At 52.6% G+C, this 27,654-nt stretch overlaps 1 protein-coding gene across 4 annotated transcripts in view; it reads right to left on the bottom strand.

Moving 5' to 3' along the window:
• map3k13 (mitogen-activated protein kinase kinase kinase 13) overlaps positions 1-27,654 on the bottom strand; it is a 208,635-nt gene that overhangs the window by 116,418 nt on the left and 64,563 nt on the right. For 2 of the 4 annotated variants that reach the window (XM_072483854.1, XM_072483844.1), the window contains exons 2-7: positions 23,121-23,302; positions 20,202-20,809; positions 11,660-11,843; positions 10,478-10,669; positions 9,246-9,404; positions 5,727-5,885 (exon numbers count right to left, since the gene is read on the bottom strand). In XM_072483854.1, coding sequence (XP_072339955.1) covers positions 5,727-5,885; positions 9,246-9,404; positions 10,478-10,669; positions 11,660-11,843; positions 20,202-20,736 — 1,229 coding nt within the window. In that variant the 5' untranslated portion in view covers positions 20,737-20,809; positions 23,121-23,302. The remainder of the gene's footprint in view (positions 1-5,726; positions 5,886-9,245; positions 9,405-10,477; positions 10,670-11,659; positions 11,844-20,201; positions 20,810-23,120; positions 23,303-27,654) is intronic. The other 2 variants (XM_072483863.1, XM_072483872.1) reach the window with 1 other exon arrangement.

Consider the following 27,654-nt stretch of genomic DNA (forward strand, 5'->3'; position numbering starts at 1 on the left):
CGGGGAGAATGTGCAAACTCCACACGGACAGTGAGCCAGAGCCGGGATCGAACCTGGGACCTCGGCGTTGTGAGGCAGCAGTGCTAACCACTGTGCCACCATGCTGCCCTAAACGGTACTGAACATTGTGCAGTCATCCGCAACATCCCCACTTCAGACCTTATGATGGAAGGGAGGTCATTGATGAAGCAGCTGAAGATGGTTGGGCCTGGGACACTACTCTGAGGAACTCCTGCAGTGTTGTCCTGGAGCTGAGTTGATTGACCTCCAACCATCACAACCATCTTCCTTTGTGCCAGGCATGACTCCAAACAAGGGAGCGTTTTGCCCCTGATTCCCATTGACTCCAGTTTAGCTAGGACTCCTTGATGACATACTCGGTCAACTGCTGCCTTGATGTCAAGGGCAGTCACTCTCACCTCTGGCATTCAGCTCTTTTGTCCATGTTTGAACCAAGGCTGTAATGAGGTCAGGAGCTGAGTGACCCTGGCGGAATCCAAACTGAGCATCTGTGAGCAGGTTATTGCTGACTAAGTGCCGCTTGAGAGCACTGTTGATGTCTCCTTCCATAATTTTGCTGATGATGGAGAGTAGACTGATAGGGCGGTAATTGGCTGGGTTGGATTTGTCCTGTTTCTTGTGTACAGGACACACCTGGGCAATTTTCCACATTGCCGGGTAGATGTCAGTGTTGTAGCTGTACTGGAACAGTTTGACCAGGGGTGGGGCAAGTTCTGGAGCACAAGTGTTCAGTACTATTGCTGGGATATTGTCAGAACCCATAGCTGGGGCAGTATCCAGTGCCTTCAACTGTTTCTTGATATCACGTGGAGTGAATCGGACTGGTTGAAGGTTGACATTTGTGATGTCGGGAATCTCCGGAGTGAGATGGATCATCCACTCGACACTTCTGGCTAAAGACTGTTGCGAAAGCCTCAGCCTCGTCTTTTGAACATATTGCTGGGCTCCTCCATCATTGAGGGTGGGGATATTTGTGGAACCTCCTCCTCCAGCGAGCTGTTTAATAATCCACCACCATTCACGGGCAGCACGGTAGCATTGTGGATAGCACAATTGCTTCACAACTCCAGGGACCCAGGTTTGATTCCGGCTTGGGTCACTGTCTGTGCGGAGTCTGCACATCCTCCCCGTGTGTGCTTGGGTTTCCTCCGGGTGTTCCGGTTTCCTCCCACAGTCCAAAGATGTGCAGGTTAGGTGGATTGGCCATGATAAATTGCCCTTAGTGTCCAACATTGCCCTTAGTGTTGGGTGGGGTTACTGAGTTATGGGGACAGGGTGGAGGTGTGGACCTTGTGTAGGGTGCTCTTTCCAAGAGCCAGTGCAGACTCGATGGGCCGAATGGCCTCCTTCTGCACTGTAAATTCTATGATAAATTCACGGCTGGATGTGTCAGGACTGCAGAGCTTGGATCTGATGCGTTGGTTGTGAAATCGCTCAGCTCTGTCTATTACTTGCTGCTTATGCTGTTTGGCACAGAAGTAGTTCGTATTGTAGCTTCACCAGGTGACACCTCGTCTTTTGGTATGTCCGATGTTGCTCCTGGCATGCTCTCCTGCGATCTTCATTGAACCAGAGTTGATTCCCTGGATTGGTGGTAATGGTAGAGTGGGGGATTTGCCTGGCCATGAAGTTGCACATTGTGGTTGAATACCATTCTGCTGCTGCTGATGGCCCACAGCCCTCATGATGTAGATGTAGAATCAGTCTAGGTGGAACTAACAAGCAACAAAGGGTGAAAAACATTAGTGGGAGTTGTCTACAGCAGTGTTTTTCAAACTTTTTTGCCCAGGACCCAATTTTAATATTCAGCCATCCTTCGGGACCCAGGCTGGCTGACCTTCGCTACCCACCATTGAAAGAAATCAAGAGGTTTGTCTTCGAACTCGCCATGCTTAGTCTTCAACTGTATTTGAAATTTTGAGGATTTTAAATTTCATTTGCCTGTGCTTCCTTGTATATATGGGGCGAGATTCTCCACTCCCGCGCCGGTTGGGAGAATCGCCTGGGTCCCCAGAATTTCCCGGGACGCCGATCCGACGCCCTCCCGCGATTCTCCCAAGCGGCGGGAACGGCCCGGTCGAGTTCCGCGGGCCGCAGGCCGGAGAAACCCAAAATGGCGATTCTCTGGCACCCCCGCTATTCTCAGGCCCGGATGGGCCGAGCGGCCAGGCCAAAACGGCGGGTTCCCCCCGGCGCTGTCCACACCTGGTCGCTGCCATCGGGAACAGCGCGCGAACGCTGGGGGGCGGCCTGCGGGGGGGGGGGGGGGGGGGGGATCCTGCACCGGGGGGTACCTCAAATGTGGGGTGGCCTGCGATCGGTGCCCACCGATCGTCGGGCCGCCCTCTCTGAAGGAGGACCTCCTTCCTTCCGCGGCCCCGCAAGATCCGTCCGCCATCTTCTTGCGGGGCGGACTTAGAGAGGACGGCAACCACGCATGCACGGGTTGGCGCCGGCCAACCCGCGCATGCGCGGATGGCGCCAGTTATGCGGCGCCGGCCGCGTCATCTATGCGGCGCCGCCTTTACGTGGCGACAAGGCCTGGCGCGTGTAGATGACGCGGCCCCGATCCTAGCCCATTGTCAGGGCCTGAATCGGTCGGGATCGGGGCTGTTTCGCGCCGTCGTGAACCTCGACGGCATTCACGACGGCGCGGCCACTTCGGCGCGGGAGTGGAGAATCCCGCCCATGATCTTTGAATCCTGATTTGCAGTGGCACAATTAATAAACCCACATGTCAAGTAATCATCTTTATGCTGCTTTGTTCCTGATTTCAGTTTCTTCTTCATGGGTTGTTCACCAGAGGCTCGGGAGTTCACACCAGCACTGCTGGCAGCTGCAAAATGGAGGAATCTCTCTCATGCCCCGAACACGTGACGTCAGCGTGACCAGCCGTCACTCCTTTAAAAAACATCTGCTCCTGGGTCAGCGCACTGACGTCAGGAGGAGGCGTCCTGCCCCGCTGGGTTCTGGGCCTGCGCACTGCTGAGGGGGTACGCATGTGCGGAATGGCCGGCATTCTGAAAGCTGGTCGCGGCTGGCATTTCTAAAAGCTGATCGCGCCAATAGACACTACTTCCCTCCATCGGGAATGCTGCGACGCATGGACCCGTGACCCTCCTGACATCCGTCCGTGAACCATCCACGGGTCGCAATCCTGGGTTTGAAAATGACTGGTCTATAGGACTCCAAACAATTGTGGTAAAGAGGACGTTGGTATTAAGCAAGAAATTAGAGACACATGTAACAAGGTGGCTGCAATAAGCATGCATGACTTTGACTTTAATCTACAGATAGACTGGACAAACCTAATTAGCAATAATACCGTGGCAGATGAACTCCTGGAGTGTACACGAGATGGCTTTTTTCTCATAGTATTTACAGTGCAGCAGGAGGCCATTCAGCCCATCGAGTCTGTACCGGCTCTTGGAAAGAGCACCCTACCCAAAGTCAACACCTCCACCCTATCCCCATAACCCAGTGACCCCACCCAACACTAAGGGCAATTTTGGACACTAAGGGCAATTTATCATGGCCAATCCACCTAACCCGCACATCTTTGGACTGTGGGAGAAAACCGGAGCACCCGGAGGAAACCCACGCACACACGGGGAGGATGTGCAGACTCCGCACAGACACTGACCCAAGCTGGAATCGAACCTGGGACCCTGGAGCTGTAAAGCAATTGTGCTATCCACAATGCTACCGTGCTGCCCCAAGGGCTCTACATGAAGGAACCAACAGGAAACAGGTGATCACAGATTTGGTATTGTGTTATGAGAAAGTTAATTGATAGTCTTGATAGTCGGACGCGGATCCGCACATGCGCGCGCCAGCAGTCTGCGGCGGCCCCGCGCAACATGGCGGACCCAAACAGCAAGCAGGGCCCAATAATATAAATTGGGAAATGTTGATGTACAAAGAGATCTGGGTGCCCTTGTACATTAGTCACTGAGAGCAAGCATGCAGGTGCAGCAAGCAATTAGGAACGTAAATGGTATGTTGGCCTTCACTGCAAGAGGATTTGAGTACAGGAGCAAGGTATTACTGCAGCTGTCCAGGGCTTGAGACTACACCTGGAAAACTGTGTGCAGTTTTGGTCTTCATATCAAAGAAAGAATATACTTGCCATAGAGGGAGAGTAGCGAAGTTTCATCAGACTGATTCCTGGGATGGCAGGATTGTCGTATGAGTAGAGATTGGGTCGACTGGGCCTGTATTTGCTGGAATTTAGTAAAATCAGAGGGGATCATCTTGAAATGTATAAAATTGTGATAGGGCTGCATAGAGTGGATGTAGGGATGTTGTTTTCTCTGGCTGGAGAGTCTAGAACGAGGGGTCACAGTGTCAGGATACAGGGTAGGCCATTTAGGACTGAGGTGAAGCAACATTTCTTCACTCAGAGGGGGGTGAACGTGTGGAATTTTTTACCATATAAGGCTATGGTGGCCAAGTCACTGAATATGTTTAAGAGGGAAATACATAGATTTCTAGACACTCAAGGCATCAAGGGGTATGGGGAGGGAGCAGGAGAAAGGTGTTGAGATAGAAGATCAGACATGATCATACTGAATGGCAAGACAGGCTCTAGGAGGAAGACTGGCCTACTCCAGCTCCTATTTTCTAGGCCTCCCTTCTCTCGTGTGTGAATGCAATTCGTGTTTGCTCAGTGTGGCCCAGACAGCTATACCAGGCTGCACCTGTCCAAAAGAGACTCACGGAGCAGGTCCACGATCAAACACATGCCTCTCTCTCTCTCTCTGTCTCTGCGTCTGTCTCTGTGTCTGTCTGTCTGTCCATCTATCGGTCTATCTATCTGCATCTCCCTATGGCTCTCTACTCATTCTTCCTCACCATCATGATTGTCCCTCTCCCCACACTTTCTCTTCCTCTCCCCCCCCCCCCCCCCCCCACCCCAGTCTCGCACTCTCTCCCTCACTCCCCCCCCTCGTTGTCTTATTCTCTCTCCCCTGATGCCTGCTCCCTCTCACCAGACTCTCTCTCTCTTTTCCCCCCAAACTCTCTCCCTCCCTCCCTCTTCCCCTGGGCTCTCTCTCTCTCTCCATTGGTTCTCTTTCTCTCCAGACTGGCTCTCTTTTTTACTCTCTCTCTTACCTGGCCACTCTCTCTCTCCCTCTCTCCTATTCCCTTGCTCCCTCTCCATCCGTCCTCCCTGACTCTCTTGATCGCTCCCCCTCTAGTTTGTTTTCTCTCTCCCTCCTCCCTCTCTTTCTGCTCCCACTCATTCACCCCCATACCCCACCTCTCTGTTCCCCCCTCCCCTCTCTCTCCACTCCTGGTTCTCTCTCTCGTCCTCCCTCCCCCATCGTCCCTCCCCCATTGCCTCTCTCTCTCACCATCCTCCCCAGTCTCTCATGAGGGGTAGCGTCAAAACAAAGTTCCCTTCCATTGGCTGTGTATGAGAACCATCAGCAAGAGAAGGGTTATTAAGGGCAGCACGGTGGCACAGTGGTTAGCACTGCTGCCTCGCGACGCTGAGGACCTGGGTTGAATCCTGGCCCCGGGTCACTGTCTGTGTGGAGTTTGCACATTCTCCCTGTGTTTGCGTGGTTCTCACCCCCACAACCCAAAGATGTGCAGACTGGGTGGATTGGCCACGCTAAATTGCCCCTTAATTGCAAAAAAAAGAGAATTGGGTACTTATTTTTAAAAAGCACGAGAGGGGTATATGTAGTGACTCTTACCAGGTTTGCTTCATGAGGATCTTGAAGCCATCAGGACAGGTGGATGGGACAGGTAGGTGCAGGCTGTTACTTCCCACGCCCCAGATGATAGCGGAAGAATCCACGTCCTTATAGGGCACCTCTCCGGTCAATAACTCCCATAAGACTACCCCGAAAGACCTGTAGTGGAGTGAGAGACAAACATAATAACAGGTGAAATTCTAACTGCACCACAAGCAGAAGCATCAATGTAAATAAGTTGACAGAGTAGCTTATCGTTTGTGTGTGCAGGTGAATCTGTGATAATACTGGCATCGGCTCTGCTACAAATGATATTTGCTGTAAATCTCAGTTCGAATTAAAGGCAAAGGGTCATGGTGGATCAGTGGGACAGACACTGGTCTTTTTCAGTGGCGTTTGCGTTCCAATCCAGCCTGGGCTGATTTGTCCTTTGAAATCAATGTATTCAAATATCAAGGGGCCATAGTCCAGCCCTTCCCCCAACTTTGCCCCACACGGGAACATGGAAATTCACAGAGAGTACAACGTGGAAACAGATCATTCGGCCAAAGAGCAATCTAATCCCTATTCTCATGGAATCAGTAACCCACTCTGTACCACTATTCCTTCATCCATTTCGCCAATCTAACCGGGACATATTCTCTGTCACAACCTGTGGTAAACACTGTATTGTATTATACCTGCTGTATGTAACATGCCCGGGCTTGCCCCTGCTGGCTCCGCCTGTGCTGGCTCCGCCTGTGGCTCCTCCCCTCGGGCTCAGGTATAAAGGTGGGTTTTTCCACTTTATCAAAGCCCGCAATCTGCCTTACTCCATCGAGGAGGTCAGGACCATGACCAGGGACTGCCTTCGAGGTAGATGGCCACCTCTATCACTTCCTCAGGGTCTCCTTCGACATCACCAATGGGGTCTCGGTCTTGCAACGGGAGATAGACCGAATGGTTGACAAGTACGAGTTGCGGGCCACGTTCCCGTATCTGGATAATGTCACCATCTGCGGCCATGACCAGCAGGACCATGACGCTAACCTCCAAAAATTCCTCCACACTGCCAAGCTCCTTAACGTCACATATAATAAGGAGAAATGTACAACCCGCCTAGCCATCCTTGGCTACGTTGTGGAAAACGGAGTCCTAGAGCCCGACCCCAACCGCATGCGCCCCCTTCTGGAACTTCCCCTTCCCCACTGCCTCAAGGCCCTGAAGAGATGCCTGGGGTTCTTTTCCTACTATGCCCAGTGGGTCCCCAATTATGCCGACGAGGCCCGCCCACTCATTAAATCCACCCTTTTTCCCCTGACGGCTGAGGCCCGCCTGGCCTTCAACCGCATCAAAGCGGATATTGCCAAGGCCGCAATGCATGTAGTAGACAAGTCCATCCTGTTCCAGGTGGAGAGCGATGCGTCTGACTTTGTCCTGGCCGCTACCCTCAACTAGGCAGGCAGGCCCGTGGCTTTCTTCTCCCATACCCTCTAGAGCTCCAAAATTCGACACTCCTCCGTCGAAAAGGAAGCCCAAGCCATTGTGGAAGCTGTGCGACATTGGAGGCATTACCTGGCCGGCAGGCGATTCACTCTCTTCACTGACCAATAGTCGGTGGCCTTCATGTTCAATAACACACAGCGGGGCAAGATCAAGAATGACAAGATGCTAAGGTGGAGGATCGAACTCTCCACCTATAATTATGATACCTTGTACCGACCTGGGAAGCTCAATGAGCCCCCAGATGCCCTATCCTGCGGTACATGGGCCAGCGCACAGTTAGACCGACTCCGGGCCTCCCAATGACCTCTGTCACCCGGGGGTCACCCGGTTTTTCCATTTTATCAAGGCAGGCAACCTGCCTTACTCCATCGAGGAGGTCAGGACCATGACCAGGGACTGCCAGGTCTGAGCGGAGTGCAAACCGCACTTCTTTCGGCCGGATAGAGCACACCTGGTAAAGGCGCCCCTTTGAGCGCCTCAGCATCGATTTCAAAGGGCCCCTCCCCTCCACTGACCGTAATGTGTACTTCCTCAACATCATTGATGAGTACTTACGTTTCCCTTTGCCATCCCGTGCCCTGACATGACCTCTGCCATCGTCATCAAGGCCCTGCACAGTCTCTTCACCTTGTTCGGTTTCCCCACCTACATCCATAGCGATTGGGGTTCCTCCTTCATGAGTGATGAGCTGCGTCAGTACCTGCTTACCAAGGGCATCGCCTCAAGCAGGACTATCACCTACAACCCCCGGGGGAACAGATAGGTGGAGAGAGAGAACGCGACGGACTGGAAGGCCATCCTTCTTGCCCTACGGTCCAGAGCTCTCCCTGTCTCCCGCTGGCAGGAGGTCCTTCCCGATGCGCTCCACTCCATCCGGTCGCTCCTGTGTACCGCCACCAATGTGACCCCACATGAGAGAATGTTTGTCTTCCCCAGGAAGTCCACCTCAGGGTTCTCGCTCCCGTCCTGGCTGACAGTCCCAGGGCCCGTGTCCTCCGGAAGCATGCGAGGAGTCATAAGTCGGATCCCCTGGTCGAAAGGGTCCGTCTCCTCCATGCTAACCCCCAATATGCCTGCATGGCACACCATGACAGACAGGAGGACACAGTCTCCCTTTGGAATTTGGCACCCGCAGGTACCCCAGCAACCATCACCACTACCCCCGACCCTCCACATTCTCCCTCCATTGCTACCCATGGTGCACCAGGCCAACCGCATACTCCGCTAGTCCCAGTGCATGGCACGCCAGAGGCTCAGGGTCCGTCGCCAGGCACTCATCTACTAGGTGACGCAGAAGACGACACGCAGGCCTCAACACTTTATCCGACACCAGTGTCCACACCACAGCTGGGACTGCGGCGGTCATAGGGGAAAGTCAAAGCCCCTGACAGACTCAATATATAATTCAACCGTCCACTTCACCCCCGCCGGACACCTTTTTAACAGGGGGTGAATGTGGTAAACACTGTATTGTATTATACCTGCTGTATGTAACATGCCTGGGCTTGTCCCTGCTGGCTCCGCCTGTGGCTCCTCCCCTCGGGCTCAGGTATAAAGGTGGCCAACCTCCGGCCCTGCCTTCAGTCTGGGGCCGGCTGCCAGCAGGTGTCTTTAAGCTAATTAAAGCCACAGTTTCACTCTCAACTCATCTTCTGTCGTTATTGATGGTACATCACAACCATTTACGCTGGAAGTGAATTCCATATCCTCCCAACTCTCTGTGTAAAGCCTTTATCCTGTTCTCTGTCACAAATCTCCGAGATTTAATCCAGTAACTATGGTCCTTCCTCCTGCAACCTTAAATGACGGGAAAGTAATCTGTTTCTTGCTGCCCTGTCTCATCCTTCCATAATTTCACACTCTTCTAGTATATTGCCTCATAGTCTGCAATGTTCTGATGGAAGAAAAACAGATTTTTGATTTTCGTTGAATTTGGCAAGTTTAACTTTCTCGTCAGATATGGGTCACTATTCAACCAATGGTGAATGAGGAGTTAAGCTGCCACCTTTACTTCCAGTTCTGTTCATTACTCACCAAATGTCCACTTTCTCAGACACAGGCTCATTGCGAATCACCTCAGGGGCCATCCAGGCCACAGTGCCAGCGAAGGACATTTTGGTGCTCTTGTCACTTAGCTCCTTGGAGGTACCAAAGTCGGAGATCTTCACAGTGTCGTCGTGGGTAACCAGCACACTGAAACAGGAGAGAGGGGCCAAAGTCCGTTAAACTGACCTGCAGCACCTCCTAAAGCTGGGGCACATAAAGCCGTCAATCAGCACACCACTGTTACAGCTCACTCAAGCAGGTTCTGTTTAAAAATTTTCCAATCTATCCACCTCCCTTCTAAACGTGGTTCTCCTCCTGGGACAACAGATAATCACTGGCACCCTGTGGGGGACCACCATAATGTAGGACTCAGGACACAGTTATTTAACATAGGTAAGTGGTGAAGAGGAATGGGGGCGCGAGATGAGCTAGCCCCCACACGTATGTACTTTCCCAGTAGGTTGGGACGCAGGGAGAGGAGTGGCCACACGTGAGTAATTTCCCCCAATTACATTCCAGACTTTAACTTATTCCACACATCTATAATTCTACATATAAGCCACCCAACCTCTTGATTAGATTCCAATCTGTACATGCATGTTTACTGTGTGTATGCATGCATATGTATGTATTTATGTGTTCACTTGTGGACAGTTTTGTCTTTTGCATGTATACCTGTATATTGAGTGTGTTTAAGTCTATTTGTGTGCCTGCATTTGCGGTTGTTTGTGTGGAGTTGAGGGCCGAAGTTTGCTGAATAAGGCAAATGAGCAGAGAGCACAGATAGACATCTGGAAGTAAGTTATTACTGAAATGTGGCATAGAGGGCAGAAGTGGTGGCACAGCATTCCTGGTTATAGGGGTTTCAGACAGGACAGAGAAGGGATAAAAAGAATGAGGGTCGCAGTATTAGATAAGGAAACAAGGCAGTGGTGAGGACGGATGATATACTAGAAGGATCATCAAATGAGGCTAGATGGATTGAAGTGAAGATCAAAAAGTGAAGATCATTTGCAGTCTCAAATGTTGCAAATGACTGAGAAATGCAGACACAATAGGGCAGTAACTAGGTAGAGTGCTCTTTCAGAGGGTCGGTGCAGATACGATGGGCTGAATGGCCTCCTCTTACACTTTAGGAATTCCATTCTAATTCTATGGTACAAATATACATGTGGATGTATATATCTAGATGTGTAGCAGAGTAGACATATTTTACTAACTTGGGTGATTTGAGGTCTCTGTGGATGATTTTGTGCAGATGTAGGTAGTTCATTCCACTGGCAATTCCTGAGGACCAGTCCACCAACAGCCGGGGTGTGATCTTCCGACCTGCCCGTAGAACCTCGTATAACTGGCCGTGGGCACAATACTCCATAATAATACAGTAACATGGAGCCTGGGTGCACACACCCCTGTGGAAAAGCAAGTTCAACAACTTACCACGTAGACATTGCTGCTCAGATAGTGTTGGATTAATTTACTGACAACAATATTTAGCCCAAGTCAGAAAAATACTGACTGTGGAACCAACACGTAATTAACAATCCCACAGCCCCACCCACATTACTACACTACCCTCCCTGTTCAGTGTTTGCCTCACCCAACGTGAAATTAAAATCAGAATCTCAAGGATGTTGGTGGTGCAAATTGGACTCATTATACTTCAGTGTCAATGTGAACATTAAATACTCCCAGGGCTGATACAGCATGAATTATATGCAGTATCCTGTACACTGTCCAATTAAACACTCTCAGGGTAAGTACTGCATGGGTTTAGATACAGAGTAAAGCTCCCTCTACACTAGCCCATCAAGCGACCACAGGGCAGGTACATGGGCTATTCGGGGGTCAAAGTTCCCTCTACAATGTTCTAAGAAATAGAACAGGGCAAGTACTGCATGGGTTAGCTAGAGTAAAGCTCCCTCTACACTGGCTCAAGAAACACTCCCAAGGTAGGTACCGCACCGGTTAGATCCAGGGTAATGCTCTCCAGATTATCACAACAAGGTGCCACTTTACTAGGCCTTGTATTCAGCCTTATTCAGTTACATTTCACCCTTTGCCTCGAAAGCCAGTGTGTAATGAGTACTTTAATCAATTGCCCCAGTTTGGTGCAATTTCCTGAATTGGTCCCATACCAACCAGGAACTGGAATGAGGCTATGAATATGCATTTCACAATGAACCCTCACTCCAGTAGACACGGCAGAGGCTTATCCGACTAGTTTGCGTTGGATTCCAATTCAAGTGTCAGGGACAAAATGCCATTCTCTGACCATCGTGAATTCCCTCAAAGGGTCGCTTGAATAGCAAAACAAAGCATGCTTGGGAATAACAGATTTGTGGGGTCGTTACTCTGTGCAGTCCCTCCCTCCTTTAACATTGAGTAGAAGTAAACCATACTTGAATGCAATAATGTTGGGATGTCTCAATTTCCTCAGGTGCTTGATGTCTGTTTCCTTCTGTTCCCGCACTTTTTTAATGGCCACATCTTCACCTCGGAATTTTCCCAAAAACACAGCTCCTTGGGCTCCACTCCCCAGCCATTGGAGCTCCGAAATCTCTTCAAAAGGCACCTCCCAAGAATCTGACAAAATTGGAAAACATACCAGAATCAATCCATCAGATCCCAGTCTGTGCAAATGTAAAGTTACTACAGAGCTGGCCTCCAAGCTCACCACAATTAGACTGGAGTTAGGCGGGCACGGTGACACAATGGTTAGCACTGCTGCCTCACAGCGCCAAGGACCCGGGTTCAATTCCGACCTTGGGTGACTGTCTGTGCGGAGTCCACATGTTCTCCCCATGCCTGCGTGGGTTTCCTCTCAGTCCAAAGATGTGCAAGTTAGGTGCATTGGCCATGCTAAATTTCCCCTTAGTGTCCAAAGGTTGGTGGAGATATGGGGTTGCGAGGGAGTGGGCCTGGGTAGAATGTTCTTTCAGAGGGTCAGTGCAGACTCAATGGGACGAATGGCCTCTTTCTGTACTGCAGGGTTTCTATGATTTCTAACCATAATGGACCCGGACAAAGGATATTAGTGGGTTCCAGCTTGATGGTTTCGGGGCTATAACCCACGGCCCCTGGGTTACCAACCTTCTCTTGATTCTTTGTAACAAGCCTCCCAATATGTGTGTGCCATGCATCTTACCTCTATAATATATGAGCAATATACACACACAATACTAACTGGTAAACAAGACTAACTTGTACACAATATTAACCTGTAGAAACTGCTCATTTGTATGCAATACTATCTTGGTACACAAAGCTAACTGGTACTCGATACTAACTGGAACACAATGGTAGCATGTATACAATATGAACATGACATACAAAACTGGCTTGGTACACAGAGCTAACTGAGGAACTTGCAGTCTGATAGACAATACTAACAGGTACACATTATAACTTGATACGCTATATTAACGAGTAAATCATTGCAAAAGGCAATGCTAACCGGGAGACAATACTAAAAGGTACACAATACTAACTGGTACATATTTCTACCTTAGTACACAATTTTAGTGGTACACATGTGGTACACAGGCAAGACCCCCCACTTTTATTTTGCAATGTGTGACCTATTCACTTCAGTGTGTAAATCTTTGCACAGCCGTGATTGGGCAGCAACCTAAAGAGCCCAAGACCTGCCTGGGAATTTCTGTGTGACTGCACAGCCTCGGAGAAACATTGCAAACAGAGCATACTATACTAACTGGTACACACAACCACCTTGGTACATGGGATTAACTAGTATACAATGCAAATTATTACAAACTGCTACCTTGTACACAACAGCAACACAATTGGTAATTATACCCTGGGCTGGATTCTCTGTTTGGGAGACTAAGTGTTGATGCCAGCAGAGCATGTGTAGACTTTCACCACCGATTCCGGTGAAGGGATAGCAACGGCGCTGAGTGAAGTGGCCGGGTCCCAGACCGCGCATGCGCACAGCTGACGACCTGCACCGGTCACGCCATGCAACATGGCACCGGCCGTGTGCGAACCCACCAACCACAACCCCACAGCCCATCCCCCATTAGTCCCCCTAGCCCTAGCAGAAGCCCCCCCAGCCAGCGGCATGGATCCTGGCCGAGTATGGTGGCACTGGACACTGTCCACAGCCGGCAGGCTGGGTTCCCACACGCTCGGGGCCACAAGTGGCCCGCACCATCGGGAACTCGGCCCATCGGGGGCGGAACATAGCGGGTGGGCCGGCCAATGACGCGCCAACTGCGTTGAAACGGCGTGCGGCGCATGTCACAATGATGCCGGTTTGGAGGGGGTGGAGCATGGCGGCCTGCCGTCAAACCGGTGCCAGCCCAGATTCCAGCGTCGGAATCCATTCTCCGCCCGATCGCCGAAACACGATTTTGCCGTTGGGCTACGGAGAATCCAGCCTCAGGTCTTTAACATATTAAAGCATTCCAAGATGTTTCTTAGGAGACTTTAAGCAAAATCTGACACCAAGCCATGGAAGCAAATATGGGGGCAGATGACCTAGGTTAGGGAGAGCTAAAGAGGTTTAGGAAGGGAATTTCACAGAATTGTTAAGGCGCAGAGGAGACCATTTGGTCCACTGTTTCTGCACCCGGAATTTCAGAGTTTACCGAGGCAATGGTGGTGTGGCCACCAATGGTGGAGCAATTAAAATTGGGGATGTACAAGCAAGAGGCTAGAATTAGATAAGCGTAGATACCTCGGTGGATTGTTGGGGCTGGAAGAGATTACAATGAAAGTGGGCAACACCATGGATGGATTTCAAAATGAAGATGAGAATTTTGGAATCGAGGAGCTGCTGAACTGGGAGCCAGTGTAGATCAGTGAGCACAACATAGAACATACAGTGCAGAAGGAGGCCATTCGGCCCATCGAGTCTGCACCGATCCACTTAAGCCCTCACTTCCACCCTATCCCCGTAACCCAATAACCCGTCCTAACCTTTTTGGTCACTAAGGGCAATTTATCATGGCCAATCCACCTAACCTGCACATCTTTGGACTGTGGGAGGAAACCGGAGCACCCGGAGCAAACCCACGCAGACACGGGGAGAACATGCAGACTCCGCACAGACAGTGACCCAAGCCAGGAATCAAACCTGGGACCCTGGCTCTGTGAAGCCACAGTGCTATCCACTTGTGCTACCATGCTGCCCCGCAGCAAGAATTGTTGCTCACCAAGAACGAGTGGTGGATGGGACTTGGTGCAAGTAAGAACATGGGCAGCTGAGTTTTCGGTGAGCTCAAACGTACAAAGGGAAGAATGTGGGAGATCAAGCAGGAGATCGCTGGAAGTTTCAACAGTGATGGGCTGAAGTAGGGATGGATTCAAGACCAGAGGTGGAAATAGATGGTCTTCGTGGCGGCATAGTTATGACACTCCAAGGTTGGAACAGTCTGGTTCAGCTTCAGGGAGCTGCCTAGAGTGGGAAGGAGGTTGTAGTGGGGACTGAAGACAATGGCTTCTGTCTTCGCAATATTTAATTAGAGGAAAGTTCTGCTCGTTCAGGATTGGATATTGGACAAGGAGCAAGAAAATTTACCAACAATAGAGGAGTCAAGCAAGGTCTTGCTGGATGTATCAGCATTCACGCAAAAACTAACTATGTGCTGTTGAATGATGTTGCTGAGAGGCAGCATGTAGATGAGAAACAGGAGGGGCCCAGTGATAGATCCTTGGGGGAAACACTGGAGTTAATGTTGTGGGAGCAGGAAGAGACACCCATTGCAGGTAATGGCAAGCGCATTCCCTGGAGGGCGATATTGCATCAAACATGTCAAAGGCTACAGTTAGGTCATGAAGGGTAAGTAGGGATAGTTTATATTTGTCACAGGCACATGAGGTGTCATTTGTGACTTTGATAAGAGCTGTTTTGGTACTTGGAGGATGGAGTAGGAAATAGGTGAAAATGCTGCATTGATGCACAGCACTAACTAGTACACAATACTAACTGAACGACAGGGTGGGGAAAGGGTGGCCTTGGTGGAGGGTGGGGGGGTGGGGGTGGGGGGGGGGGGAGACAGTGGCATGGGAGGGGGAAAGGGTGGCATGGGGGGAGAAAGGGCATCCTGGTGGGGCAAAGGGCGGCGTGGATGAGGAAAGGGAAGCGTGGGGGAGAAAGGGTGGTGTGGGGAGGGAAGGCCGCATGGTGGGGAAAGGGCGGCGTGGGGGGGAAGGACGGCATGATGGGAAAGGGCAGCCAGAGGGGGGGGGGGGGGGATGAAAGGCAGCATGGGGGTGGGAGGGTGGGGAAGGGCATGTGGTGGGGAATAGGCGGCATAGGGGAAAAAGGGAGGCTCGGGGGGGGAGGGCAGTGTGGGGGGGATGGGCATTATGGGGGGGGAAAGGGCAGTGTGGGGGGGAATGGACAGGGTGGGGGGGAAGGGCAATATGGGGGGGAAAGAGCAGTCTGGGGGGGAAAGGGCAGAGTGGGGGGGGAATGACAGGGTGGTTGGGGCAAGGACAGGGTGGGGGGGGAAGGACAGGGTGGGGGGGAAGGGCAGTGTGGGGGGAAAGGGCAGTGTCGGCGGAAAAGGGCAGAGTGGGGGGGAAGAGCAATGTGGGGAGAAAGGGTATCGTGGGGGGGAAAGGGCAGTGTGGGGGAAAGGGGAAAGGCAGCGTGGGGGGGCAGGGCACGTGGTGGGGAATGGGCAGCGTGGGGGAAAGGGTAGTGTGGGGGGGAAAGGACAGTGTGGGGGGGAAGGGCAGTGTGGGGGGGGAAAGGGCAGTGTGGGTGGGAAAGGACAGTGTGGGGGGGAAAGGGCAGCATGGGGGGAAAGGGCAGTGTGGAGAGGTAGGGCAGTGTTGGGGGAGGTAGGGCAGTGTAGGGGAAAGTGCAGTGTGTGGGGAAAGTGCAGTGTGTGGGGAAAGGGCAGTGTGGGGGGAAGGGCAGTGTGGGGGGAAAAGGGCAGCATGGCGGGAAAGGGCAGTGTGGGGGGAAAGGGCAGTATGGGGGAGGGCAGTGTGGGGGGAAAGGGCAGCATGGGGGGAAGGGCAGTGTGGGGGGGAAAGGGCAGTGTGGGGGGGAACGGGCAGTGTGGGGGGAAATAGCAGCATGGGGGGAAGGGCAGTGTGGGGGGAAAGGGCAGCATGGGGGGGAAAGGGCAGTGTGGGGGGGAAGGGCAGTGTGGGCGGGAAAGGGCAGTGTGGAGGGGAAAGGGCAGAGTGGGGGGGAATGACAGGGTGGTTGGGGCAAGGACAGGGTGGGGGGGAAGGACAGGGTGGGGGGGAAGGGCAGTGTGGGGCGAAAGGGCAGCATGGGGGAAGGGCAGTGTGGGGGGGGAAGGTCAGCATTGGGGGAAGGGCAGTGTGGGGGGGAAGGGCAGTGTGGGGGGAAAGGGCAGCATGGGGCGAGAAGGGCAGTGTGGGGGAAAGGGCAGTGTGGGGGGGAAGGGCAGTGTGGGCGGGAAAGGGCAGTGTGGAGGGGAAAGGGCAGAGTGGGGGGGGAATGACAGGGTGGTTGGGGCAAGGACAGGGTGGGGGGGAAGGACAGGGTGGGGGGGAAGGGCAGTGTGGGGCGAAAGGGCAGCATGGGGGAAGGGCAGTGTGGGGGGGGGAAAGGTCAGCATTGGGGGAAGGGCAGTGTGGGGGAAAGGGCAGTGTGGGGGGAAAGGGCAGCATGGGGGGAGAAGGGCAGTGTGGGGGAAAGGGCAGTGTGGGGGGAAGGGCAGTGTGGGGGGGAAGGGCAATGTGGGCGGGAAAGGGCAGCGTGGGGGGGAAAGGGCAGTGTGGGGGGAAAGGGCAGTGTGGGGGAAAGGGCAGTGTGGGGGGAAAGGGCAGTGTGGGGGGGGGAAGGGCAGTGTTGGGGGAAAGGGCAGTGTGGGGGGGAAAGGGCAGTGTGGGGGGGGAAAGGGCAGTGTGGGGGGGAAAGGCAGTGGGGGGGGAAAGGGCAGCATGGGGAAGGGCAGTGTGGGGGGAAAGAGCAGTGTGGGGGGGAAAGGGCAGCATGGGGGGAAAGGGCAGTGTGGGGGGGAAAGGGCAGTGTGGGGGGGAAAGGGCATTGTGGGGGGGAAGGGCAGTGTTGGGGGGAAGGGCAGTGTGGGGGGAAAGGGCAGTGTGGGCGGAAAGGGCAATGTGGGGGGAAAGGGCAGTGTCGGCGGGAAAGGGCAGTGTGGGCGGGAAAGGGCAGTGTGTGCGGGAAAGGGCAGTGTGGGGGGAAAGGGCAGCATGGGGGAAGGGCAGTATGGGGGGGAAGGGCAGTGTGGGGGGAAAGGGCAGTGTGGGCGGGAAAGGGCAGTGTGGGGGGAAAGGGCAGCATGGGGGAAGGGCAGTATGGGGGGGGAAGGGCAGTGTGGGGGGAAAGGGCAGTGTGGGCGGGAAAGGGCAGTGTGGGGGGAAAGGGCAGCATGGGAGAAGGGCAGTGTGGGGGGGGGAAAGGGCAGCATGGGGGGAAAGGGCAGTGTGGGGGGGAAAGGGCAGCATGGGGGGAAAGGGCAGTGTGGGGGGGAAAGGGCAGTGTGGGGGGAAAGGGCAGTGTGGGCGGGAAAGGGCAGTGTGGGTGGGAAAGGGCAGTGCGGGGGGGAAAGGGCAGTGCCGGGGGGAAAGGGCAGCATGGTGGGAAAGGGCAGTGTGGGGGAAAGGGCAATGTGGGGGGAAAGTGCAGTGTGGGGGGGAAAGGGCATTGTGGGGGGGAAAGGGCAGTCTGGGCGGGAAAGGGCAGTGTGGGGGGAAAGGGCATTGTGGGGGGGGAAGGGCAGTGTGGGCGGGAAAGGGCAGTGTGGGCGGGAAAGGGCAGCATGGGGGGGGAAGGGCAGTGTGGGGGGAAAGAGCAGTGTGGGGGGGAAAGGGCAGGCTTGGGGGGAAAGGGCAGTGTGGGGAAAAGGGCAGAGTGGGGGGGGAGAAATGGCTGGCTTGGGGGGAAGGGCAGTGTGGGGGGGAAGGGCAGTGTGGGGGGAAGGGCAGCGTGGGGGGAAAGGGCAGTGTGGGGGCAAAGGGCAGAGTGGGGGGGCAAAGGGTGGCTTGGGGGGGGGAAGGGCTGTGTGGGGGGGATGGGAAGGGCTGTGTGGGGGGGATGGGCAGTGTGGGGGGGAAGGGCAGTGTGGGGGGGGAAGGGCAGTGTGGGGGGGAAAGGGCAGTGTGGGGGGGAAAGGGCAGTGTGGGGGGGAAAGGGCAGTGTGGGGAAGAAAGGGCAGTGTGGGGAGGAAATGACGGCTTGGGGGGGGAAGGGCAGTGTGGGGGGGATGGGCAGTGTGGGGGGGAAGGGCAGCGTGGGGGGAAAGGGCAGTGTGGGGGGGAAAGGGCAGAGTGGGGGGAAAGGGCCGTGTGGGGGAGAAAGGGCAGTGTGGGGGGAAAAGGGCAGTGTGGGGGGGAATGGGCGGTTTGGGGGGAAAGGGCAGCGTGGGAGGGGGCAGTGTGGGGGGAAAGGGCAGAGTGGGGATGAAAGGGCAGTGTGGGGAGGAAAGGGCGGCTTGGGGGGAAGGGCAGTGTGGGGGGGGCAGTGTGGGGGGGAAGGGCAGCGTGGGGGGAAAGGGCAGTGTGGGGGGGAAGGGCAGCGTGGGGGGAAAGGGCAGTGTGGGAGGGAAAGGGCAGAGTGGGAGGAAAGGGCAGTGTGGGGGGGAAGGGCAGCGTGGGGGGAAAGGGCAGTGTGGGAGGGGAAGGGCAGCGTGGGGGGAAGGGCAGTGTGGGGGGGAAGGGCAGAGTGGGAGGAAAGGGCAGTGTGGGGGAGAAAGGGCAGTGTGGGGGGGAAGGGCAGCGTGGGGGGAAAGGGCAGTGTGGGAGGGGAAGGGCAGTGTGGGGGGAAGGGCAGTGTGGGGGGAAAGGGCAGAGTGGGAGGAAAGGGCAGTGTGGGGGAGAAAGGGCGGCTTGAGGGGGGAAGGGCAGTGTGGGGGGGATGGGCAGTGTGGGGGGAAAGGGCAGCGTGGGGGGGAAGGGCAGTGTGGGGGGGGAAGGGCAGCTTGGGGGGGAAAGGGCAGCTTGGGGGGGAAAGGGCAGTGTGGAGGGAAAGGGCAGTGTCGGGGGGAAGGGCAGCTTGGGGGGGAAAGGGCAGCTTGGGGGGGAAAGGGCAGTGTGGGGGGAAAGGGCAGTGTGGGGGGAAAGGGCAGTGTGGGGGGAAAGGGCAGTGTGGGGGGGAAGGGCAGTGTGGGGGGAAGTGCAGTGTGGGGGGGAAAGGGCAGTGTGGGGGGAAAGGGCTGTGTGGGGAGGAAAGGGCAGCGTGGGGGGGGAAAGGGCAGTGTGGGGGGAAAGGGCCATGTGGGGGGAAAGGGCCGTGTGGGGAGGAAAGGGCAGCGTGGGGGGGGAAGGGCAGCTGGGGGGGGGGGGGGGGGAGGAGGACAGGGTGGGTGGGGAAAGGGCAACCTGTTGGGTAGGAAGGCAGCATGGGGGAGTAAAGGGTGGTGGGGGCAGCCAGTACGCATGAGCTAATGGGGATGTTGGGGGGGGGGGGGGGAGAACGGGGGGACACGTTGATGGGAGAGGGCTGTTGCAGGTGGAGGATGTAGTTGTGGTGTGACGTGGAGGGGAGGGACACTCTGCAGTGGGGAACAAGGTTGGCAGCAATGGCAGAGGGGTGTCTATTCGTGGGCCATTTCAACAAGGGACATCTCCCGACCAGGTTCCCGCACAGGTTTGCTTGTTGTGCCCCACACATGGTCAGGCCCTAATAAATGCCGCCTGAAGGGCCTCGATTGGTGGTGGGGCAGGAGGGCTGCCCACAGGCCTCCTTCACCTTGGAGTGGAGATGGCAAAATGGCAGGGTCTCCACCCACCACCATCCCATCTGATCAATTCCCCCCCTCGCCACAGAGGCGGGTACATGATTCTACCCAATAACTTGCAGGACAATGTTATTTTGTGCTGTAAATTAAGTGGTAAATAATATCCTCTAGAACAACAATACAAAATAAACTTTTACAATGTTCATTGGAGCAAAGCTAACATGATACTAACCAGCATGCCGACTAGACAAAGATATGCAACATATATTGATGACTAGAATATCAGTACCTTGTTGTTGTAGTTTATAATCTGTGGAGTAGGCTTTTCCTATAATATTCCACACTGGCCTCAGGCAGCCGAATAGCCCCTCTAGGAATCCTCCTGGCCCTGATCCTGAGCCTGACCCTGAGCGATTGTAATGTATCTTCATCTCATCTGGTCCGCTGTTCTCACCTCCGCCTCCATCATTCCCATTCCCATCCTCGGGAGTCTGGGTGGTCGCGGATTCCTCGTGCTCCCTCAGCTGCAGAACACTGTTTTCAAACTGGTCGCGGGAGTCCTCACTGACGCTGGTGAGCACGGTGATGGTGACGGGATGGTTGGAGTTGGAGCTGCCACTGCTGTCCGCCTGTGGGAGCCCCTTCTCCTTCAGGTTATCCAGGATCTCGGGCGGTGAGTACAACGGCTTGTGGCCCACATCTCGGACCGGCAACTTCTCCCCCGGGGTCCCCAGCTCTTCCTTCAAGTTCTGATTGATGAGGTTGGAGGAGGGTGACCATGTCAGGACCTCCTGTGGGCTGGCCATCACACCGTGCATGTGCATGGGGTAGGCGGCATGAGGTGACTTTCAGCACAATCCTAGGACAAGACCCAACGTGAAGTGCAAACACCCAAACCTGCAAGGGAGAAAGGGAAGAGTAATGAATTTCCAGCCAGGAGTGAGCATCCTTCAGTGTCTAATGTCGGTAGCTCTCTCACATCTGAGACAGAAACTTAGGAAAGTTCCACTCCAGGACTTGAGCATAAAAATCTTAGCTGACACTCCCAGTACCGAAGGAGTGCTGCAGTGTCGGAGGTGCTGAAATGTTAATCCAAGGCTCCACCTGCCTCCTCAGGTACAACAGCCCACAACCTCTATTTTGAAGAGGATTAGAGTATTTATTAAGTTATGTCTTCTTCTCAGTCTTTGAGTGAACTTAACCATAGTACAAAAACCCAAGATGAAAGTAACCTGCCTTTATGGAAGAAGAGCCGGTGTCCTGGTCAACACTTATTCCTTAACAAACATCACAAAAATAGATGATCGAGTTGTGGTCACATTGCTCCCTGCTGTGCTCTATTTGGCTCCTGTGTTTCCTACATTAGAGGCTACGGGGGGTGACATCATCACAGATGGAGATTCATTATGGTTCTAGAGAACATGAGGGTCGGGGGGGGGGGGGGAAGCGTCTGGGGAAAAAATTGAAAACCGAACTTTTTTCTCTGGCCCAGTGCTTTGATGCTGCTACAGACAGGAAGGGAATAGGCCCCTGTCAGGACTTCACCGAGACTGGGATGCATGTTCCGGTAGTTGGCAAGAGCTCATTCCATATCCTAACACCCACCTCAACGGAGGGCAGTCCTGAAGGGACAGACAAGGGATAAACTGCAGTATAGTTCACCACGGCAAGTGGAGGTATTTAATGTGCCCTATGCACATGTTCAGTTTGGGATCCATCTACACATATTGGACAGACCTATCTCTGCATCCACTTCATCCATGTCATAGCTCAGGACCTGTGACTGGCTCAGGGCCTTCCTCCTTTACATCCAAATAGTTTATTTTTCTTGAATGTTCTCCTTGTTGTTACGTGGAGCAGCCACTTTGTTAAACCTGGCAGCCCAATTTGTTGTTTATGAGAGCTTGCTGTGCACAAATTGGTTGCCATTGCTTCAAATGTATTAGCCGTAAAACACTTTGGGACATTCTTGGATTGGTGAAAGAAGTGATATAAATGCAAAGCTTTTCTTTCTTTATATTTCACCTTTTTCTAGGGAGATCTGTACAGCAAATTTAACTGTTGGCACAGTTCCCTTGCTGATGCTATGGTAACACAAGTCTGGCCCTCCCATCCACCCCCTCACTTTCAGCCCTACTTCACAGGCAGGAGTCTGTGAATAATGCAGGAACCAATCTTTTACAATCTGGCATCACTTGACACGAGAAAATTGCAGAGATAGGAAAAGGGCTTCTCAGGTGACATCCAAACAATCTCTCCATGCGAGTCAGTGAGATGGCTCCAGTCCAGACTCTGTGCTACTGTAATTACACCCTGCACACTCACAACAGCAATGAACTCTGCACAGAACCCAGTCACTGATTAAACTTTGCAGCAAAGAGCTAACAGGAGGAGGATCAGAGAGAACCCGGTGAAACTCACCCTCACTCAGCCTGCAGTGGAATGAATACTCTGGATTTCCTTCCTGATTCCCTTCCTTCTGTTTTGTGCTCTCATCATCTGGAAGCTTTTAACTCTCGCTGTGGTTAGGTTCCACTGGCGTTCTCCTCAAATGGCTATCTTTCCTTAGCTATCCAACTGGGGCAACATCAGCCACTTGTGAACATCTGACATCGATCAGGAGATGGTGTCTGGCCAATGTTTCCCCTGCCCCATCCCAGAGGCCAACTTGAACAGTTGTGAAAGAACAATGAGACCTTTCAGCGGCTGGCATCGTTCACAGACACTAAAGGGGCTCTATCTAAATACAGGATATTCTTGTTCATCTGACTGAGATCAGCCATGATCCTAATGAATGACGGAGCAGGCTGTGCGGAGTCTGCACGTTCTCCCCGTGTCTGCGTGGGTTTCCTCCGGGTGCTCCGGTTTCCTCCCACACTCCAAAGACATGCAGGTTAGGTGGATTGGCTATGCTAAATTTCCCTTAGGGTCCAAAAAGGTTAGGTGGGATTACTGGGTTCCGGGGATAGGGCGGAGGCGTGGGCTTAAGTAGGGTGCTATTTCAAAGGGCCGGTGCAGACTCGATGGACCGAATGGCCTCCTTCTGCACTGTAAATTCTATGATTCTATGACTGGATTTCCACTGTGTCAGCACTACCATCAGGGACACTGGAAATCCTTCCTGGAGCGGGCTTCTTTTGGTGCTGCTGATGAAAGCTGCCTATGCTTAACCACTCCATTGTTACCAGCAAACAAAAACTTGGCTCACCTTGGCTCCCCGGGAATGACCAACCAGCTCGCCAGATCACCAGGCCGACCATCATCAACAAGGGAAGCAAACTCAGGTGGAGGAGTCTCTCCTGGACACAAACAGTGTTTCCAGATATAAATGGGACAACCAAGTTATTGAGGTTTTTGAACCACAAATTTGACCGGAAAGCTGGAATACACCTTTGAAAAGACCAAGAACAGAAGGGCAGTGAAACGGCTGGATCAGGGTTTCGAGCTGAAATATACCCCAGACACTTGCTGAATTATACATGGGGATACTCAGTCTAATTCAATTAACCCAACAGGACCCAGTGAAAACAACTGCAGCTGCCAAATATCATTTACACTCCTGTACACTGGGCACTGATGGTTTAGGACTATACACAGACTGTAGGAGATACTAAAGCAGACAAAGAGCTCCATTCTGCCATGTAATCTTAGGCAGAAGAAACACTTAACACAGAAAAGTCCACTCTGGACTGAATATATTAACACCAACAGGCAGACAAACCGACAGTGGGAGCAGGGGGAGAGTCAGTGGGGGTCATGAACCTGCCAATCACTTTCATGACGGCCAATCTTGTGTATCAATGTCTCGGCCAAAACTAACGTTCCCAACCCTCCAGGAATTAAGAATTATATCTCTTGGGAGATATTGGAGAGAGTATTACAGTAAATCGAGGTTTTTCAAAAACTTTATTTAAAAACGCTTGCCAGAATTGGCAACCTCGACCAACCTGACTGCAGCTGACTTACAACTACAGCTCACTTCCTTTATCAGTGTGTGAAGTTCTCATGTGGGTGCAGGACATACTGTTCACTGCACACCTTTCACAAGCTAGCAGTAAAATAGAAAGCATTTTACACCAGGATTAAACTTCATTAAAACGTGAACCTTTGGGGACCTATTCGTGGGGGCAGCATTTCGAGCTTGATGGGGCTGGTAGAGGAATATGAGCTGCCCAACGGGAATGGGTTCCAGTACTTGCAGGTGAGGGGCTATATGAGGAGGCAGGTGTTGAAAACAGGGGTGGGTGAGGGCAGAGTGTCGGAGATTTACAAATAACTAATGGACGTGGAGGGCACCCGATAGGAGAAGTCAAGCACGTGGGAGGATGAGCTGGAGAGAGAGTTGGAGGTTGGGCTGTGGGGGGGGGGGAGTGAACGCATCCTCTCCGTGTGCGAGGCTTAGCCTTATTCAATTCACCTTATTCAATATGACGGTGGCCAGGATGAGTAGGTTTTTTGAGGGGGTGGAGGATTGGTGTGGGTGGTGCACGGCGGGCCCGTGAACCTTTTCCACATGTTTTGGGCCTGCGCGAAGCTGAAGGGATCATGGCGGGGGGTTGCTGACGTTGTGTCTGAGGTGTTGAAGGTGAAGGTGGTCCCGAGTCCAGAAGTGGCGATCTTTGGAATGTCGGAAGACCCGGGAGTCCAGGGGGCGGGAGAAGCCGATGTGCTGGTCTTTGTCTCCCTGGTAGCCCGGAGACGGATCTTTCTGGAATGGAGGGACTCTGGGCCGCCGAAACCGGGGGTGTGGGTGAGCGACCTCGCGGAATTCCTCAGGTTAGAAAATATCAAGTTCGCTTTGAGAGGGACTGTGGAGGGGTTTGCCCAGAGATGGAAACAGTTCATCGACTACTTCAAGAATAATTAAGAAGTCAGTGGGTGGGGAGGAGGGTTTAGAAAAAGAGTTGGGGAGGAGGAGGGTAGCGGCAGGGAGGGTGGATGGTGGAGTGTTAGATATTTATTTGTTATGTGAATTCCTGTTTGCTCTCTTTTTGGTTGTGTTTGTGTTTGATATATATGTACAAATGTCTTAAAACTTGAACCTTTCCGCACCTCCTTGACGCAGACCTTGAAACCATAATTAATTGTCATAAAAACTGATCTGGTTTACCAACATCCTTTAGATCGGCCATTCTTACCTCATTTATGCAACTCCAAACCCACAGCAATGTGATTGACTCTTAACTGCCCTCTGAAATATCCTCGCTAGCCACTCAGTTTTTTTTCAAACCATTACAAAAGGGACTGCAGTGGTTCAAGGAGGTGGCTCACCCAACCCCTTCTCAAGGGCAATTAGGGACGGGCACCAAATACTGGCATTGCCCACATACCATAAAAGAATGGGGGGGGGGGGGGAATCGTTCAGACCAGAACGAGAGATCCAGGAACCTAAACGTAAGATATGGCCAACATTTTCTGGCCTCTCCTGTCAGCAGGATCTCCTGGTCCTGCCGATAGTGACAACACCCCCACCCCCCACCCCCCCTCACCAAACTGATCTTACACAGGCAGCCTGTACATTAGCCACTCGGAGCAGGAAGCACCAAGTTTGATCCATGGTCTGGTCTCCATTGACTGATCTCTCTGGGTGACAAGGGGGGTTATTGTTGTTCTGCGCCTCATCAGCCAAAGTTCCCAGTCTCCAGTACTATTCCCTACCAACACCACCCCGTCACTCGGCAAGAACAAGCTGATGCAATCCATGATCAAATGCCTTTTAATCTCAATGTCAAGGCGAGTATCCACTGTGGGGTGCTGGAGACTGCCATATACTTGTGGACCTGTAACCGGACGAGATGGTTTGGAGGGGGGAAAACAGAAGGGAATTCTGTTGCTCCAGCAATTTCCTCTCATTATTCTCTGCCCCTCTGCATTAGTGCGTTTGTTGTCAAGCATCATGTTGAGGCTTATTTCTGAGAGTGAATTCAGGTTAGACCTATGAGTATGAAAAGCTAGGAGCACTCTGTTTATACACCTGTTATATACGTCTTCAGTTCAAAAATAAACTTGCAGATCTGTGGAGTGCAATATTTAGTTCAGTGTTTCTGGCATTACACCAGTGTTGCAGTTCAAGCTGTTTATAATCTCAGCGTGAGATCAGGTTCTTGATTTAATGCACAAGAGAGACCTCTGTGTTTCTGGTTGACTTTCTCCCCTCAGCTCTTGAAGGCATTGCCTCATGGTACAGGACACTTCCCACAAGTGAAGGGAGAAACTGCTCCCCCTTGTATAAGGATTAAGAACAAGAGGATACAGATTTAAGGTGATTTGCAAAAGAAGCAAATATGATGTGAGAAAAAATGTTTTCACACAGCAAATTCGAGTGTGGAATAAACTGCCTAGAAATGTGGTGGAGGCAGGTTCAATTGGGGCATTCAAGAGGGTATTAGATGATTACTTGATAGAAACAATAAGCAGGAGTATGGGGAAAAGGCGAGGGAATGGCACTAAGTCATGATGCTCATTTGGAGAGCCAGTGCAGGCATGATGGGCCGATTGGCCTCCTTCTGCTCCGTAACAATTCTGTGATTCTGTGGTCACTCTATGTGACAAGGCAGCAAGTACTTGCCTGCAGGAGATATCACCATTGTGCTCCATCCCATCTACACCCAACATCCCCACTCTTAGGTTTTTCAGCAGGTTGGGCCACTGGTAATTGAGTGGAGAACTTGTCCAATAAATTTGTTTTCCTTCTCTATCGACTGTAATGCCTTGGTTGACATCGGTTCATTGAGCAGAGACTAGTGACTGAACCTACAAACTTTGAGTTTGTAGGGTTCAGGGTAGGGTTTTGAGTTGTGATGCCCCATGTGGTTGGATATCCTGGCAACATCTGTTGTCTCTTGCACTGTCTTTACTGACAGAACAATTGGGGCATGTGAAATTAACCTTTGTGATGGCAGCTGCAAATAAAGCACAGATCTCAAACGTTTTAAGAGCTATCCCAAAAAAATAATGCAGAGCCTTCTGGTCAGCTAGGTCAATGTTATCTCCTCCTGTTTACAAGCACATGGAAGAAGAACATGTATTTATTTATTTTTAAAATATTATTATTCTCCTCCTTTTTCACATTTTCTCCCAAATTTACACCCACCAACAATAAACAATAAGCAGTAACGAATACAATGTCAATCCCCATATCAACAACAACAATCACATCCTCCCACCAACCCCCAAACAGCATCCCGCATGTTAATATAAACAAACAACAAAAAGGAATCAGGAATCACCCATAGTTCCCATTAACACGTACAGTCCCCCTCCCCCAATCCTCCCAGCCCCACCCCCCCCACTAATGTTCGATGTTATCCAATTCTTGAAAGTGCCCATGAATTGTAGAACCCCTCCATCCTTCCCCTCAGTTCAAATTTAACCTTCTCAAGAGTCAAGAATTCCAGCAGGTCCCCCCGCCACACCAGGGCACAGGGTGGAGAGGTTGATCTCCACCCCAACAGGATCTGCCTTCGGGCGATCAACGAGGCGAAGGCTACAACATCTGCCTCCGCACCCGTTTCCAACCCCGGCTGGTCCAACACCCCGAATATGGCCTCCCGAGGGCCCGGGTCCAGTTTCACGTGCACCACTTTAGAGATTACCCTAAACACCTCCTTCCAGTAATCCTCCAGCTTTGGACAGGACCAAGACAGGGCAGCACGGTCGCATTGTGGTTAGCACAATTGCTTCACAGCTCCAGGGTCCCAGGCTCGATTCCGGCTTGGGTCTCTGTCTGTGCGGAGTCTGCA

Source organism: Scyliorhinus torazame, chromosome 2 (assembly GCF_047496885.1).
Source record: "Scyliorhinus torazame isolate Kashiwa2021f chromosome 2, sScyTor2.1, whole genome shotgun sequence".
NCBI lineage: Eukaryota > Metazoa > Chordata > Chondrichthyes > Carcharhiniformes > Scyliorhinidae > Scyliorhinus > Scyliorhinus torazame.